Source organism: Malania oleifera, chromosome 4 (genome assembly GCF_029873635.1).
Source record: "Malania oleifera isolate guangnan ecotype guangnan chromosome 4, ASM2987363v1, whole genome shotgun sequence".
In the NCBI taxonomy this organism is placed as follows: domain Eukaryota; kingdom Viridiplantae; phylum Streptophyta; class Magnoliopsida; order Santalales; family Ximeniaceae; genus Malania; species Malania oleifera.
In genome coordinates this window covers 67068574-67087423 of record NC_080420.1, presented here as the reverse complement: position 1 = coordinate 67087423, position 18850 = coordinate 67068574, and the positions used below count along the sequence as shown (strand labels likewise).

Genomic DNA, 18850 nt, shown 5'->3' with positions numbered 1-18850 from the left:
TTTCATTGACTATAGGATGACGCCAAATTAAAGAAGAAGAAAAGGGCCAATCGACCGCATAAAAGTGGAAAGTAGATAGACATATGCTGTAACCTACCTATTTTATTATGTAAAAAAATGACTATCAATATTTATTGAATTTAATTAAAAATTATTAAATAAGTTTGAGTATGATAAAATTTGTTCTGAATCAATTGCAATCCTACTCATTACTATTTTTATAAATTACTTCCAATATATTAAATTAAATAAAATTTGGTTTGAAACAAAACTGACCAGTTCAAACGTGTCACAAAAATATACGCACTAGAATGCATTTCCAAACGCTGACAAAGAAAGAATCAAGCGCACCGAAGGCCCGCGCGCTTCCTTTTATCTCTTTCTCGCCGTCAACCATTCATCACTTCTATTTAAAAATGGCGGCATCTCCATTTACCCCCTTAAGGGCTCCCTCTTTCCCCGCTGATCGATCTTCTCATAAGACCATTCATACAGGCGTCTCTACTTGGTATTGTCTAGGGTTTTCTGGGCCTTTTTCCACCTCCTAACTCCATGAAATGAAGCGCGTGTTCGAAGAAATCTCCGACGACGAGTGGGAGAATCACTCCTTCAAGCCCTCACGGATCATCAAGAAATCTGCGACTCCTCCGCCCCCTATTGAATCCTTTGCTTACCAATCGAAGCAGGTCGATATTTCTGATAGCAGCAGCGACGATTGTTTCGAAATCAAACCTAATTTGGCCGATAATTTGGTGGAGAACTTGGAGGATGATGATGCGGAAGTGAGGGAGACGAAGCCGGCGGTGGCTGGGAACCGCGGCCGTAGATTTGTGGTTGATGAGGATAGCGATGAGGAACTTGCGGACATGTTTGATTTGGAGGAGGAAGATGAGGATGAGGAGGAGGAGGAAGTGGAGGAGGATGATGTGGTAGGGCAGGCTTTACAGAAGTGTGCCAAGATATCGATAGAGCTGAGGAGAGAGCTGTATGGGTCGTCCGTTTCGGCATGCGAGAGGTATGCCGAAGTGGAGGCTTCTTCCCTTAGGGTTGTGACTCAGGTGGTGTGGTCGCGTTACCCTTTTTTTTTTAGTTTGATATATGTTTGGTTGCTGAGAACACAGAGGAAAAATAAAAAGAAAGCTTTTAAATGTTTTCTTTTTTGGTGTGGTCTTGGGGGAGGAATTACCTCGTTTAAGGGTAGTAGTTGTTTTAGGCATAGGTAAGTGGCGGTTTTTATTATTTTGTAGGTCGTGCTTTATACGATCTTTCTGTACGTTTTCTCAGAAACCAACCGGATGATTCATTTATATTTTAATTTTGGCTTTTATTCTTATTGCGGTTTTATGGTTTGATTCTTATGTATTATTGTAGGAAGATATATATGCGGCCCGTGGGGATGAGGATTCAGACTTTCAGCTGGTTCTCAAGCCATACCAGCTTGTTGGTGTCAACTTCCTTCTACTGTTGTACCGAAAGGGTGTGGGTGGAGGTATTTTCTACGTCTACTTTTTCTGTTATTTAAATTTTCACAATTGTTTCCCAAATATATTACAAATGTTTTGATATCCTGAACAAGAAGTTCTTGGTTTTGAGCCATTCAACATTATGCTACTTTGCAACACAAAACTTTCTAATATTCAGTTAGGTCTAACTGGCCAAGTTTGTTTCTTATGTGGAATATATTCTACTTGTAGATTGAAAAATACTGAAAACTTTTTGTTTCCCCAACTATGTATATGTTAGTAGATATGTAAGCATATATATTTACAAAAGTAATGGTGTAAGGGTCTCGACCCAACTCCCATGAGGTATTTGTCTGTTTTGACCCATTGGTTTTGTCCTATAAAAGGCGCCTCACATAGTTGGAGTCCCAACCATCCTTATTATTTTAGGATCTCCATATAAAAAGGGGCATTATCATATAGGATTGTAATAGGCTCTTCCATATAATTTTTGACACCCTCATTAGTAGGGTTGCAAATGAGCCGAGTCGCTCGTGAGCTACTAAGTGCTCGATTCAATAATAGCTCACTCAAACTCATTTATTAAGTTAAATGTGCCGAGCTTGAACTCAAATTTTGAGCGCGTCAACTAAAAGAGTTGAGTTTGAGCTGGTTCATACTCGACTTGTTAGACTCACGAGCTGGCTCATTTAATAGCTTGCAACCCGGCTCGTTTAACAACTCGTGAGCCGACTCGTTTATCAACCTGTTTAATTACTCATGAACTAACTCGATATTGAGCTAGTGAACTAGCTCAATTTTAGGCTTTTGAACAAACTTAATATAAATCACATTAAATATTTGATTTTAAATTTTTTACTTTAAAATATATTTTTCTCAAATTGTATTTATTAATTATCAATTAATTTAATTAGTTTGTAGTTTGGTTCGTTTATTAGTTTGAAACGAGTTTCAGTCGAGCCAAGTTTGAGCTTGAGCTCGATTTTGAACACAAACTCGATCTCAAGTTTGGCTCGTTTATATGTGAAATGAGCTTTTAGTCTAGTCGAACTTGAGTCAAGCTTGAGTTATATATATGTTAAACGAGCCGAGTTCAAATAGAAAATTTTAAGCTTGAGTTGAGCTCGAGCTTGCTAGAGCTTGGCTCGACTCTTGTAGCCATACTTGTTAGAGTCGCCTACACCTTTATGTGGGACTTATACTTCTACGCAGGAATCATGCAGGACCCTGGGGTGGCTCTGATACCTAATGTAGCAGTTTTTGCTCAACTATGGTGAGGTATTGTTTGCCTACATTTTTGTCTTATAGAAGGCGCCTCACATACTAGGAGCCCAAATCATTCTTTTAAGCCCAAATCTCCTTAGTTCACCAATGTGAGATCGTGACATGTGTCACTTATCTGAATTTAATATTTATTGGATCAATTTGAACATGTTACATTTGCAGATGTAACTTTTAGGGACAACTTCTCTCCTAGATTGTTGTTCTTTTCTCTCTTTCTTAGTAAGCATCATTTACTAATTGCTATGAGAAAATATGACAAATTTTATTTGCTTTTGCAATGCTGAAGTAGAAGCTCCACTTGGGTTGAAGCTAACTTATGCTTAGGACTTCAAGGAGTTGTCATATTAGAATCAACATCTCCATGCTTGTCTTTTCACACATGTATTTATGTTTATAATGCAATTGCTTTTTCCCTTCTTTGAAGTCGTCTTGCTAGCCAATTGGATGCCTTTTTATTCCAGCTTTCTCGTTCTTCATTCTTCCAACATCCTAGTTCTAAGTTTTTAGTTTTCATGTAATGATCATGCTTATTCATTATTCATATACATGTTGAAAACTTTGTTGTGCTTATGAAATCCTCCTCTACTGCTCAATTTAAGCATGCATCATTGTAAAAATTCTATATTGTATAAAATAAACAAGGAATTGAATTGTTTTTGCCAGTCTTATAGTATATAACTTTTTTCATAGTCATCAGTTATTATTTTTATTATTTTTGGTTCAAACCCCAGTTGGAACTTATTTGACTTTCTTTCTTCTTTTGTCGGACGTTAATAATTCTATTCTACTCAACTTGGTGAAGTTTTAGTGGTTTCTTACATAAATGTATTTTCCATTCGTCCTCTGCATGGCCATCTCTTAAATCACTGGCCATTATTTGATTTTGCCTTATAAGTAGTCCCTCAGTGAGTTTTTGTGAATTAGCTGTGCAGCCCCTTAGTAGGCCTTTGTGCACTAGCTACAATCTAACCTACAAGCCTTTGTGCACTAGCTACAATCTCAACTTCTATGTTTGACCACCCAACGATCCAAAATTGCTTGTGTACACTTAAACCTAACCCGTAGGTGCAACATCTGGCAAATGGCGCCGCACAGTAACTTGCTCCCTTAACTTCTTTTTGAGGCAAGAGACATGAAAAACTGGATGTGCCTTTGAACCTGTTGGTAAGTCAAGATGATAAGCAACAAGGCCTATATGTTTTAGGATCTTGTAAGACTTGTAGAATCGAGGAGACAACTTCATTGAAGAGTGAACAGTCACAAATATTTTTCTATAGGGCTGTAACCTAAGAAATACCCAATATCCTACTGAGAATTCCCTTTCACAACTGTGCTTATTAGTTTGTTGTTTCATATGATCTTGAGTTGTAACAAGATTTTCCTTGAGGAGCTAAAGCCCTTTGTCATGAAAATCGATTATGTGACTCGTTGTCAACTTGATCAACTCTAGATGATCCAGCTGAATACCTAGCAAGAAGAGGAGGAGCTCGACCATAAGTAGCCTCGAATGGAGTCAACTTGATGGAGGAATGATAAGTGGTATTATACCACCATTCCGCCTATGGGTTCCATGACTCCATTGCACCTAATCCTTTGGTTTGTCGCTAGAAAAGCAACAAAGATACGTCTCCAAGCACTTGTTTACAACTTTAGTTTGCCCATTTGATTGTGGATGATATGTAGTGCTCATAGTCAATTGTGTTCCTTGCGAACAGAAAAAAATCCTTCCAAAAGTAACTGGTAAAGACTTTGTCATGCTCATTGACAACATATTGAGGAATTCCATGAAACTTAACTATATTCTCAGCAAAACTACGAGTAACACTTATAGTAGTATAAGGGTGAGTTATGGCACAAAAGTGAGCGTATTTTGTGAGATGGTCCACAACAACAAAAATGGACTTACCATGAGAAGATGGTAGTCCCTCAATGAAATCCATGGAGATATCAGTCCAAGCTTCTTCTGGAATAGGAAGAGTTTGTAGAAAGCCTGGACTTACCATGGTTTCCTCTTTTTGTCCTTAAACATCACATTCTGCCACAAACTTTTTGATTTCACCCTTCATTCCCTTCCAGTAAAATTCTTGAGAAATGTAGGTTATAAGAAAACTAGAGTGACTTGTAGCTGGTGATGGGTGTAATTATTGTAGTATGGTTTGCTTGTGGGCTGAATTGGGCACTAATGCAATTTTCCCTTATACAATAAGTTTGAAGAGTCCCAAAGGTAAGGAGGGACTGAAGTTGGCTCTTTTTGTAGCTTTAGGATAATACCTCAAGTCTCCAGGTTTTGCCACCATTCCTTCCTAATTTGTTCAAGAGTAGTACATGTAGGTACAAAAATAGCTATAAGTTCAATTTGTTTTCAGGAAGTTGTGAGTGTGCATCTACCACCACATTCTCGGTCCCTTTCTTGTATTAAACCGTCTCCTTAGACATAACTATAATCCAAAACTCTAAACATTTATATACACAGATCCAGACTAACACTTACCCTATCTGTAATGTCTACACCCCGTCCCTGAGCTCCTAGGTCTGAGTACCTGGTGATCTTGAAATGTTGAAATATTAATGAGGTGAGACACCTCTCAGTAAGACGGAATAAATTAGTACCAGTGTGTGGCAATGAGTCTATACATATAAACGTATGATTCATCTCTTAATTACTGAAATGACATAGCAATTTAAACTATACTCATACTTGTACAATTTCATATTGCATATTCTTTTTCAGTTCATAACTCATCTTAAAAGCCCTATATATATAAATTACAAGTCACATGATGTGTATACGTATAAATCAATTGTTGAGATTGGGGCGTTTCGTACCGCTGTCCCCCAATCAGCCATTCATATTCAATTCACAATTCATCACATACATTTGCTATGATACATATCAACATTTTTTGCATGATTGAGGAGTTTTGTACCGCCGTCCCTCAATAAGCTATTCATATTCATCACATACATATACCATGATTCATATCAAACATTTTCTGCATGATTGAGGCGTTTCATACCGCCGTCCCTCAATAAGCTATTCATACTATGCTCTTGCTGAGTTTGAGGCGTTTCGTACCACCGTCCCTCAAACCAGCCAATCATCACATACATTTGCTGAGTTTGAGGTGTTTCGTACCGCCGTCCCTCACTTGCCATTCGTACTACTAACCATTGTAGTTAGAGGTGTGAGGCGAGCCGAGGCGCAAAGGGTCTTTGCAGCTGAGGTGCGAGGCGAAGGTGCGCGCATTATGAAGGTGAGGCGCACAATTATTAAAATGGTGTAAAATGTCTATTTGGGGTAATTGATATATGAACATATGAATATCTAGTAACATTAGAATTTAAAATGCCAAAAAATTCAATTACAAAATTGAAAATTTAGCCCAAAAGCATCAACAATTCAACGTAGTTCAACATCAAAAGAAAAGAGTACAAATCAAAAAATAGTAGCTAAATTTCAATAAAAAAAAAAAATATTATGTATTAATTATAATTTATAAACTCACATTAATTAAACTAAATATTACAAATTAAAAAATAGTAGCTAAATTCGAGTAAAAAGAATAAATGTTATGTATTAGTTATAATTTATAAACTTGCATTAATTAAACTAAATATTTAATTATTAATTACATATAAAGAAGAAGGGGAAAAAGAGTAGCCAAATTTCAATAAAAAGAATAAATATTATGTATTAGTTATAATTTATAAACTTACATTAACTAAACTAAATATTACAAATTTAAAAACAGTAGGTAAATTTCAGTAAAAAAAATAAATATTATGCATTAGTTATAATTTATAAGCTTAGATTAATTAAAGAAAATATTTAATTTATAAGCTTACATATAAAGAAGAAGAAAAAGAGAAGCAGCAGGCAGCACGCAGCAGTCAGCAGCACGCAGCACGCAACAAGCAGCAGTCAGCAGCACGCAGCACGCAACAAGCAGGCAGCAGGAAGAAGAAGAAGAAGAAGAAGAGAAGAAGAAGAAGAAGAAGAAGAAGAACTTGTGAGGGCTCCTGCTGGTTGGAAACAAAGTCGCGAAGGGTCTTGCTGGTTCGAATGTGCAAAACGAACTCACGAAGGGCTTCGAAGGGCCGAGAGGGGCTAGGGCTATGTTCATTCGAGTCGAATGAGGGCTATGGATCTGGCTGTGGCTATTTCTATGCTTTAAATGACTAAAAATTCACAAGGCGCGACTCACTGCGCCTGTCGCCCTAGTGCGCCTTGTCTCGCCTAGCATCGCCTCTTGCAGGTCACCTCGCCTCACCTGGTTTAAGGTGCAAGCCTCTTCGCTTCACTGCGCCTTGCGCCTAGGCGCGCTTTTAACTACTATGCTACTACCATGACGTACAACATTATGTTTCGGTGAGCGTTTTCGTCATGTAGTTATATATACAATTTGGGTTGTCGTAAGCGTAATTTGTGTGTTATCATTATTGTTATTACATGTTTCATAGTTTAAAATTATATGTTTCATGTTTTATAATTTGTCTGATTTTGGTTATATAATTTGTGCGTAAGGTAAGAGTTTCTAAATGTATTCGTAAGTGATCGAGCTACAATTTTCCAATCATTTACATGAATATGACAAACTATCATACCACAACTCTTGTATAAAAAAACACTGTCATGCTAATGTTCTGTATTAAACACTTTCTATAACTCTGTTAAATTTTATCATATTGTATCTCTGTATAAAATATTGTCATATCACAACTGATCATGGCACTGGGCCGGCTATTCTATCACGATGGTGGGCCGGATGTACTGATCATGGCACTGGGCCGACTATACTGTCATAATATACTGAACAATATCGTAATTTCTGTAATATTCATAACCTTCTAAAATTGCTATCAAAACATGCTTGTTCTGTGCAATCATAACATAATCCGACATACTTATATACACAGTAAAAATATTTATTCTCATGCTACACAATTTGAATAATAATTCATAATATGAAATCTGTTTGGGATAACTATATTGTTGAAAATAATGGTATAATAAACTCCAGAGTTTTACTCAAAATACCCATTTCCCACAAATATACTTATAGCCATAATAATCCAAAATTCCCATATGCCTAACCATTCATAAAATCACGTATAACATTTCGATATTTAAAATCTCAGTTTTAAACGGTTAAGCTTCAGAAAATAAGCTGACCTACTTTATTCCCCTTACCTGATTCTTGGAGAGATGCCCGCAGGGATCCTAAAACAATGCCCGCGAAGTTCATACAATATTCTGTAACCATATATTTTAGCTTAATCAGCTAAATTCCGGAATAATTACTATCCTAACATCCCTAGACTCACATGCTCCCATTAACCAATTAAATTTTTAAAAAAAAAAGTGGGTATGATCCACTTTCCATATTTAAATTTAATTTCCAACATATTTAAAAACACCAATATGATCAAATCCTTGCAATTTAACCTAATTCCAAAATATTTCACAAAAATTCTATTTAATCAAATTCCTGCAGTTTAATTTAATCCAGGGAATATTTCCAAAAATCTAATATAATCCAATACTACAATTTAATAAATAAACTGTAATTTTCATACCTGTAAAATTGCTTAAAAATCCATATACAATATTCCAGTAATTATATACCATGATTTAACCAGGTGAATTTCTAAAATAACTGACATAATTTGTACTCCTCACCTTAGCCTCGGAGTGGTGCATAGGATTCCTAAATAAAAAATTTGCTCCAATTAAATTGACGAGGATTGAAGCTGGGACCCTGTGGTGGTGTCCGATCGTCAATTTGGCTGAATATTGAGGAGAAATTGAAGAGAGAGAGAGAGTGAGTTTACCTTATCCTAGGAGTGGTGCCTATGACACCCAAACCACGAATCTACTCCGATTATAATGTTGGTGGCTGAGAATTGAACCTAGGGGTATTTTCCGTTCTTCAATCAACCGAAAGTTGGAGAAGAAATTGAAGAGAGAGGGAGTGTAGTTGAGGAGAGAGAGAGTTGAGAGAGCGTGATGAGGGAGAAAGAGAGCTGGACGCACTGTTTGAAATTCATCTTCAATCTTCCTGAGAAATCAGGTTGATTTGAAATGTATAAATATATATATATAAAATATAATATAGTATTATATTATTTAATTTATAATAATAAATTTTTTAAATTAATTTAATTTTAATTTTAATTTTTTTTTTGGGGAATCATTACAGTCTAGGAAGGGGAGAGGTAGAAGAGTCAAAGGATTGAAGCCCCTAGGAAGCATTGTTTAAATTATTTTGATAATATTTCATATCTTTATGCATTTGTGTGTTGAAAAACTCCGAAGTATAAACTAATTCAATTTACATTGTAAAATTATCTCTTTTTGGTCCAAATATTAAACTCTGGTCCACCGGAAGTATTTAAGGATTGACAATGATGAGAGTATTATTCTGCTATGATTTGAGTTAGATTATGAGCAAAATTCTGTCATTGTTGGAATGAGGGTTTGTGAAAGTTTTGTATAGAAAGTGCTGAATCAAAGTTTTGAAGCAAGACTGTCAATTTATTTTTTTGAAGGTTCTTGTAACTACGGTTTATGAAAGTCTTGATGTCATGACAGCTGGCTCTATTCTTATCTGTTTTATGTCACGAAATGTGTGATTAAGGTTTTAATTGAATATTTGATCAATATCTTGTAAATATGTTTGAAATTCTAGGAATAATCCTAAACTGCAACTGATATATCTCCTTTTCTATTCAATACAGCCATATTGGCAGACGAGATGGGTCTTGGGAAGACCATTCAGGTATGTGAAGGTTCATGTTTGCTTTATTCCTGATAATGGTTGTAAATTTTATCTTTTGAATAGTTGGGATATTGACGTTGCACTTGTCCAACAGGCCATAACTTATTTGACCTTGCTGAAACACTTAGAAAATGACGTGGGCCCCCATTTAATTGTATGCCCTGCATCTATATTGGAAAACTGGGAAAGAGAGCTTAAAAGGTGGTGCCCATCGTTTTCTGTGCTTTTATATCATGGAGCTGGGCGATCAGCCTATTCCAAAGAGCTGAGCTCTTTGGCCAAAGCTGGACTGCCACCTCCATTTAATGTACTCCTTGTGTGTTACTCCCTTTTTGAACGACGAAGGTTTGTTCAACTATATTTCATTGTTATATTTGTATATTTTGGTTTCATACCTGTGCAATTCTTATAATTTATGTTTTTTATTTCTTCTTATTATTATTTCTTTTATACTGTAAAACAGTGCTCAGCAAAAAGATGATCGTAAAACTCTGAAACGATGGCAATGGAGCTGTGTTTTGTTGGACGAGGCTCATGCAATAAAGGATAGAAACAGCTATAGGTGGAAAAACCTAATGTCTGTCGCACGAAATGCAAACCAGCGTCTGATGCTCACAGGGACACCCCTACAAAATGATTTGCATGTATGCTGATATTGATATCCTTTCTCTAAATAAGTAACATGGAGATTTTGCGTATGCATGTTTTTAGGAAGTAATGGTTGCTGTGCATTGCATTTTCACAAAAAAAAACTTGTGTGATAACTGGGTTTCATACTAAATGATAACAAAACTAATGGAAGAAGTGTGACTTGTTGGATATGTGATTTTTGAGGCATGATAATCAGAGAAACTCTGCATTTCACCTCAAGATTTGTATCATTGGATCAAAATAGGAGCTATCCATTTTATTTTCTTATCTTTCAAAATAAGTTTATAGTTGCCCGGATAGACCATGATACTTTCTTTCTTTTCCGTCTTCTCACTTCTCTCTTAAAGCTTTGTCTTTCTCTTTCCAAGATGTCATATTGAATGAATGCTATGATGGAGAAGATTCTTCGTGATCCATCCAGATCAAATGGAAATGTTTCAGTCTGAGTTTAGAAAAGAGAAGGGTTGGATGCTTTGTGGTTTTGACAGAGAAGAATGTAGTCAGAGTTTGTTGGGTGAGGGCACCTTTGGCGGTGGTGTGATGGATTTTGCATATATTTTCTTTGTTGTGGTCTCGTCTGAGCAGTTTTATCCGAAAGAAGAAGTTTGATCAATTCAATTTTGTTGTTGTGATTTGGCCAACTGGAGCTGGTAGTTTGTCGAGGCGGGCATCTGATCTAATAAGGAAAGGAGAAAGTTTGTGGAACTATATGGAAAGTTTATAGAATCTGAATAAGGGGATGTGAATGGAGTGTTTCCAATCACAATAGGCTCAGAATCAATGAAAGGTGGGCAAGCATCAGTGGAGTAAGGTTGTAAAGGGAGCAGCTGCTGTGGAGTCACTTGTCCGTGGCTGGCGGTGTGCAAGGTGTCAGAGTAATGGATATTTAGTGTAGGATGCTACTTTGGCAGCTATGGAAGTCTATTGCTTAGGGTTTCCAGTGTGGTGCTGTTCAAGAGGGCTGGGGAACTGTCATTGGCTGGAATGGGTCTGAAGTAATTCAGATTCTTCAGAATCTCATTGAGTTTTTGTGAAAATTAGGGCCTGGTCCCACACAACAAGAGTTTCTTAATTTCATAAGTGAAGTGCTGTTAAATGTAAGAAGACTCGGTAATGGAAATAGGACCAGGTTTTGCCTCTTTCTTCTAGGGGCTGGTAGTTAGTAAAATTCTGATGCTGTAAATGAATACTAAGTAGTAAAATTCTGATGCTGTGAATGAATACTAAGTGGGCCAACAGAAGTGGTTGTCCAGCCTGATTGTCGAAGGGTCCAACCTCCAGTTGATAACCATGAGAGTCTGAAACCTGTACAGAGTAAAATCTTTAGTTACCTTACTGAGAAGCAGGGAATTGTTTTGAAGGCACTAGAGACGGGAGGTGATTTACATGATGAGGAAAGGAATGGCAGTTTTGATGCTGTGCAGGAAGGTTAAACTCAAGAGGGTACCAGAAATGATAACAATGGGCAGAACGAGCATGTTGACAAGGAAAAGAATCCAAAAGTACAGGATGAAAGTCTCAGTGTCTGGGTATGGTAAGGTTTATGCTTATCAGAAGGCTATGCGTGGGTTTTGGAATGGATAAATTTTTGAAGAAAATAGACTTAAACAGGAGGTGCCAACTACTAAGATTCTTCAGAGATAAAATGATGGGCCTTTACAATTTTGGAGATTTAAGCTGATATGTGGGGTGCACTATGGGAGAACTAAAGGTGGTGGTCTGATGATAGTAAGCAAAAAATGGGGCGATCAGTCCGATTCATGGTTTTAAATTGCGGTAGCAGGTAGCGTAACGTAATGGTAATGGGTGTAATGGGAAGCGGGAGTAACGGATGTTACATAACGGGAAGCGGGTGTCACAGCCGTGAATTTTTTTGATATTTGCATAATTGCATGTTTTAAATTTTTAGGCTTTCTTAGAAAGAGTTTGTGTTTTTTGGATTCTTTAGTTGGAGTAACTAAGTTATTTGGTAAGGGCAACAAGTTTATATTTGTTTTAAACCACCATTCATAGAAAAATTACGTGTGCGCGTATTTATACTTCTCATTGTTCTTATCTGTGATAAATTCTTATGTTTGCTAATTTAATTAATAGAAAAAAATACATTATACACTCCATTAATCTATTAGACATATAAGACATGCGAATAATACAAATATGAAATAGCTAGAAAAGAAAAAAGGTTGAAGTTGAAAACTATATAACATAAATATCACATTACTAATATTATCAAAAAATTAATATTTTCCTAACAAGTTAGTATTTTCAAATTATTAATTAATGCATCTCTTATGAGTATTTAAAGAAATAGTAAATTTGTATCATTGTCATCCTCATTATAATCTTTTCCCCCTCTCGCCACATGGTATATGATTTATGAAAAAGAGGGAAAAAGTGAGAAGAAAAAGTAAATATAAAATAAAATTTTTGGTGCAAGTCCTATAGCGGCTTTTACGTAACGGTTGTGGTCCGTAACGGCCGCTGCAACCTTGATTTTTCTTCCCACCGATTTCGTGGTATGTAATGGTATTGGTAACCCAAAAAACTATTATGTAACAGCGTTACGTAACGGTCACGGCCATTATTTAAAACCATGGTCTGATTACAATAGTGACTTTGTATGCAATGCACATTTATTTGTTGGGTGAAATATGTGAACAACGTGGTGTCATGGTTTGAATGGACTTCTTAGTTCTCCTTTTAAAAAGCAAAAGTTGAGCATAATTTGTTTGGTAAACAGCCTTTTTTTCAGCTTTTAGAAAGCTCACTTTCAGCACGGGGAACTTTTAAAAGTTATTGATTTGAAGCTTCTAAAAGTCAAAGCTAGATTTTTTCCAACAAATTATACTATTCCATGTGTGTCCTTAGTTTGTTTCAAATATTGAAGAATTATTGATGCACCAATTACATTTTGTAAAAAGATATACCTATTTTGGTCATTTTAAATATTTTCAAGCAGCTTAAAACTTTTTTCCCACAGTCAGGATCATTCTTTTTTTAACACTTCCTTTTTCATAAGGGGCCAAACAGTTTTACAACAATCTCAATCAGCTCCTTTTCATCTGTTCCTTTTCAAAAGCTGCGAGGCCAGACTAAGCCTTGGTGGGTGATGTCTCTCATGGATCTGCAAATCCTTTAGTGTGCTTGGAAGGTGATCCTATTCCTATCTATGAAGAAGAGGGGAATGAGTGAAGAGATTCAGGTGAATGGTCTTAAAGGTGAATGTATTTTGCTTATGCCAGTTTCTCCTGAGGAGGTGAAAGAGAAGGATGCTAAGTTAGCAGCTGTTGGATGAGGGTTGTATGTGGTTGTTTATGCCTGGGGGCCATGAAGTTTAAATGGATGGTGGTAAAGAGTAAGTTGAAAAAGGGTCAATGTGAATGAGCTGGTTTAAAGTGTTCTCCAAATTATCATGGGAAGGGAATCAAGGGATTGAGAAGAGGTTTTCTAAACTCATGGTGATAGGTTTTATTTTCTTGTATATTTATTAGTTTGATGTCTTCCCCTCTGTTTCCAATTTTAATTCAAAAAATTTATGGTTGCTTGAATTTGCCATTGGTTTCTTATGACATGTCATTGTGTCGAGGAATTTGATGCTATTTCGGTCCTGTGTCTACTTCCTTGAAATAAATTTTGTTGCCTCCAGGGCTCTTGGGTTAGATGGTAATGTGGTGGGGCAGTCAAGTGGGAGATCCTAGGTTTAAACCTTGCAAACCAAAAAAAGGAAAAGTTGTTTCTTGCTCTAGGCATAGGGCGAGCCTTGATCCAATGGTAATAATGTTACACTAACCTGAATGACACAGGTTCAAACATTAAATCAGCCTCTCCAAATGTTGAGGTAAGACTGCATACATTATGTCCTCCCAAATCTTGTGGGAGCCTTGTAGGTGTTACAATCTTAGGTGAACAATGACTGAAAAGAAAAATTATAATGACACTGCAGGGTAAGCTGGGCCAGTGTTTGCAGGCACTTATATATTTAAGAGAGGGTGTTGAGATGTGTCTAAATTGAAGAGAGAGTTCCTTTGCTGAACAATAAGAAGAAAATTATAATGTGACTGCAAAGTAAGTTGAGCCAATGTTTGCTTGGCTTATTTTGAAGGTGATTTGGATTTAAAGAGGATTTCAGAATGCAGTGGTGTTGCTGTTATTAATTTGATTTGGAATCTGTGTACTTGAAAGTCTTTCTTAGGGGTAACTTGGACTCACATTGATAAGCAGGGAAAAAAGTGTTTAAGCATTAGAGGTTATGTTTACCAATCCTTCAAGCATCTTATGGGTGATGTTCATACCACTTCATTATTCCATGATAATTGGCACCCCCTAAGCCCCCTTATTGAAAAACTGGGGGCCTCAATTGTTAATGATCTTGTTTACCGCAAAGGTTTTAAATATCATGAAAGATGGAAATTGGTAATGGCTAAGAAGAATTGTCACTAGGAGGATTGCTTTTTGGGGAAGACCGTAAGAGAAGATATATCAATAGAAAAACATAGTATAAAGAGAGGATAACTAGATGTTCTCTAAAGAAACAAGAGAAAAGATATGAACAATTACAAAAGAGATGCCCCCTAATTATTTTGCATGATGCACACGAATATTCCCTAGAAGAACCCAAAAGAATGAGCTCAAAAAGAGGCAAGAAACACAGACTCTATCCTGTAACAAACTAGGAGAAGTTGTGCAGTTCTTGAAGATTCTTGAATTCTTCTTGACCCAAAGGGTCTACGAAGTAGAAAAAACCATGCATCTCTATAATGCCCTACCTTTTTGGATTTGTAAAGCCTAGAAAGCTCACTTGCATGAAATCCCCCATGATCCGTAGAGCCATCTAGGCTTTCACAAAATAAAGCACATCAAAGATAGTTAGCTAGCTAGAGATGAAGGAAGGGATGTGTGTTTGTTTCATTGGTCTCATGACACATAGAGCATGTATTTAAACTTAGCGCCTTATAGGGTCTTCTACACTAAAGTAGGTTGTGCATATTAATCTTGTTGAGAGAGAGTACAAATGAATGCCCTGATCTTGAAAGGCACCTTATCCTTACAAATGATGTGGCTCAAGGAAAATGGCTAGGGAAAAATTGGATGAAGGAATTTTGATGAGGTGAAGGACAAAGGATTTTGGTACGAAAAAAAGCTTGAGTAATCTCCCTCTCAAATTCTCCTAACTCTCCTATTAAAAGGAGCAAAAGACTCCACAATATTAAGCATGAAGGTGACCGCATATCTCTAATTCATTGAGATTCTTAAAAATATGGAAATCTCAACAAAGAGAGCCCTGAGCCTCACTCCAAAGAAAGGAAAGTGCTTATAAGTGCATTGTGAAGAGGGGAAATCATAAAAATATGGGGCACCTTGAACTCCAATGAACTCTCACTAACCTAAACATCCTTCCTAAACCATACCTTATTGCCATTACCTACTTTGAAATGGGTGAGTGGAAAGAAAGAAACAAACAACCTAGGAGAATTCCAAGGGCTTGCATGAGATGTGTTGCCATTTCCTCAATAGTTCCCATTGATTTTGATGAGCCCTAGATTTACTTTTTATCACCTTGTTCCATAGGGAGTTAACTTCTAAGGGGAACTTCCGCAACCATTTTCGAATTGGAGAGATATTTTTGGAAACCACATTGCCAAGGCCCAATTTCCTTTCCAATTTGGGTCTGTTAATGGTCTCCCAACTACCTAAGTCATCTCGCTTTTTGGACCAAAAAATGTCATGCATCAACCTTTCAAGAATTCTAGAGACACTCTTGGGAACTCTAAAATAGAGAAGAAATAAATGGGCATGTTGGTGAGGGAGGAACCAATGGGAGTAATACAACCTCCATGAGATATGTACGCCGTCTTCTACTCCTCTAACCTCTTACCAACTTTTTGATCATAGGCTCCTTGGAAGTAAACCTCTCTAACTCCCAACGCCTTATGTCAATGCTAGCCAGTCTACCTATAGAAAAGTTGATGTTCAATCCTGAAGTATTTTTGAAAATTTTCAACAATGTAATTTCCAACAATCCTGAATTTAATGTTCAATCTTGAGAAAAAAAATAGTGTTGTTAGGAAACTAGAGATGGGACATCTTTTCCTCCTCCCTCCTAACTGATAAACCTGTAATTACCAACGAACCCCTAAAAAATTTGAGTATACGTAAGCATCCTACTCAAGGTATCCACACAACTGTAGCAAAATAAAAAGGGACAATGAATCCTGCTATAGGATGAACACTTCACACTGCAAGGTTGTGCGGCACTAGTTGCAGCAACAAGCCTAACTCGTTAGACTAAAAGTAAGTTGCACCACGCAAGCGTTTGCACAACTATTGAATGCAAATTATGTAGAAGCAATTCGTAAGAATGAAAGTACACATGAGAGTCAAGCGATAGATAGTAAAGCAATGAAATTCATCCATTGTACCTCTATAGATGATGCGTGTTTAGCAAGGGAGGCAAGTAGGTTAAATACATTTACAATAGGCAATGAGTTTTACAAGATTGATGAAAGCCCAATCTCCTCTAAAGAACTTTGTATGCAATCCTATGCTAGCTTGGGGGACACCAATGTGACCAAGGAATCATAGTCCCTTTTTTTCCTCAAGGCAATTATTGTGCCCAATTTATAAACTCTACATTGGTGTTTACATGATGGTTACCTACCCAATATACTCAAGACAAGCAACTATAGGCAAGCATAAGGCCTTAAACAAGCTTGACCTGTAGGATTGTCCCCCACTTCTGTAATTGGCTTCCTCATAGACTTTGATGCTAATTGCTAAGTATGCTTCAACTTTGTCCACTAACAATTAAATGTCTTTTGTTGACATCTAATTGATTTCTTCATTTCTGATATTCTTCCACTTCACTAATAACTTGTGCTGTGGTCGCCTTGATGATGTGGATTCTTTGTCTGGGAGGATCTCTTCCACTGGTTGTGAGTCTTATGTCTTGAGTGTTGGCAATGAATGGATTGAGGCAACTTACTTGCATACGGAGGATCAACCTTGTAAGAAGCCTTCCTAATTTGAGCTAAGATGAGGACTTGACCTTCATATTTGGGAAGTAGTCTCCCATCTGGACCTCGTAGTTACTTGATTTGGTCAGGATGGTTCTTAACTAGAACTAAGTCTCTAACCTTGAAGTCCAACAATCTTTTGCCTTGATCTTCTTGATTCTTTCGCTTTTAAGCTTCCTCTAGGTAGTCTCTGCATTTTGTCTCCATTTGGTGAAGATGTACTCTTTTAGGCTCTTTCCTTTATATGATCATCCACTGTGTGAGGTAACAAGGAATGTGCTTAAAATGACTTTTGTTTGTTATTGAGCTCTTTTGGACACTGAAACGTCGAGCAGTTGCACCCAATTCTTATAGTTAGTGGTGACAGAATCGCATGAGTACCCTTTTAATACCCGAATCTCTTTATTTGGACATCAATAAATGGGTGATAAGTGAGGACATGTCAAGCTGTGAATCAAGGATCTGACCAAAAGTTTCTTATGAATGTCATTGATGTCTTGGGGAACGCACCAGTAATTCATGATATGCTTGAAAAACAATTCTTTGTCCCCTTTGTTAAGCAGTATGTTGATTTTGGTATAGAAGTATGTACCTTTAAAATTACAAGTATAGACCCTATGTCCCCGACTTTTGTTAGATTGATGAAATCAAGTAAGACATTCTCTCATGGTCTCATTGGTGCTTGAAGAGGCTCCAATAACCTTGCAATCTTCTTTTACTTATCTTTTTTTATTTTTTTTTCCCTGGTAGGTGAGATAGGTGGCTATATACTCAACCACCTTGTATAGCTTGTGTGACTATTAGCACCATTGCTTCATGCCAAAGTCCAATGGTCTGCCCATTGGTGTTATGACACTATTGCAACAATGCTTTGACATGTTGCTAGCTCGCAGTACAAAGAGCTAGTTACCATGTGCCAATAAGCCATCGCCTAACCAGAACTGAAGTGTTTTGTTTCTTTCCAACAACTTCATGAGGTTTTGGTCCACTCAATCTTTGATAAGGTTCTTATTAACGTGTTCCGGAATTGTTGTGGTGACTTTTTGTCGAATGAGTTACTAGTTGTAGGGCAGCAAGCTCAATCTTCCTGTTCAGTGCATTTGTGACTTTGGTTCATTCGCCCCGCTTGTATTTGAAGTAGTCAAACTCTATCATGAATTTTTGCCATTGAGCTTGGTTGGGAATAACTTAAGCTGTGTAAAGAAATGTCTGTGATGACCGAGTTATTCTTCTTCACGATGATATTCAACCCAAGCAGGTATTGCAGCCACATTCGAAGAATGAATTATTGCTAACACCCCCATCTTTAGAGTTGTGTACTTTCATTTAGCTTCACTAGGGTTACGACGTTATGCAATAAGATGTTCCTTTTGTGACAAGACTCCGCCAAGGGCATAGCTTGAAGGGCTTCATGATGAAGCAAGGATTGAGTCCCTCTTTTTGGATTTGTTTAAGTTGTTAAAGGCTCATTGGCACTCCTACATTCAATTCCATTGACGACTGTTCTTTAGCAATTATGCTAATGAGCCAATCCTTCTTGAGTAGGAACATGGTTCCTTGATTGTCGTTGGGATCTCCCAATCTTGAATAGCTCTCACCTTCTCCATGCCCATCTGAGTATGACCTTGTTCGATCACATGATGAAGGGATTTAGAATTAA

At 37.0% G+C, this 18850-nt stretch overlaps 1 protein-coding gene across 2 annotated transcripts in view; it reads left to right on the top strand.

The window, feature by feature from the left end:
- Positions 1 to 322: 322 nt before the first annotated feature.
- The window catches only part of LOC131153640 (protein CHROMATIN REMODELING 19), a 41136-nt gene continuing 22608 nt past the window's right edge, over positions 323 to 18850 (top strand). The window contains exons 1-5 of one of the 2 annotated variants that reach the window (XM_058106091.1): positions 323 to 1058; positions 1372 to 1489; positions 9486 to 9526; positions 9621 to 9871; positions 9990 to 10170. In XM_058106091.1, coding sequence (XP_057962074.1) covers positions 558 to 1058; positions 1372 to 1489; positions 9486 to 9526; positions 9621 to 9871; positions 9990 to 10170 — 1092 coding nt within the window. In that variant the 5' untranslated portion in view covers positions 323 to 557. Of the gene's footprint in view, positions 1062 to 1371; positions 1490 to 9485; positions 9527 to 9620; positions 9872 to 9989; positions 10171 to 18850 lie in introns of both variants that reach the window. The other variant, XM_058106090.1, reaches the window with a different exon arrangement.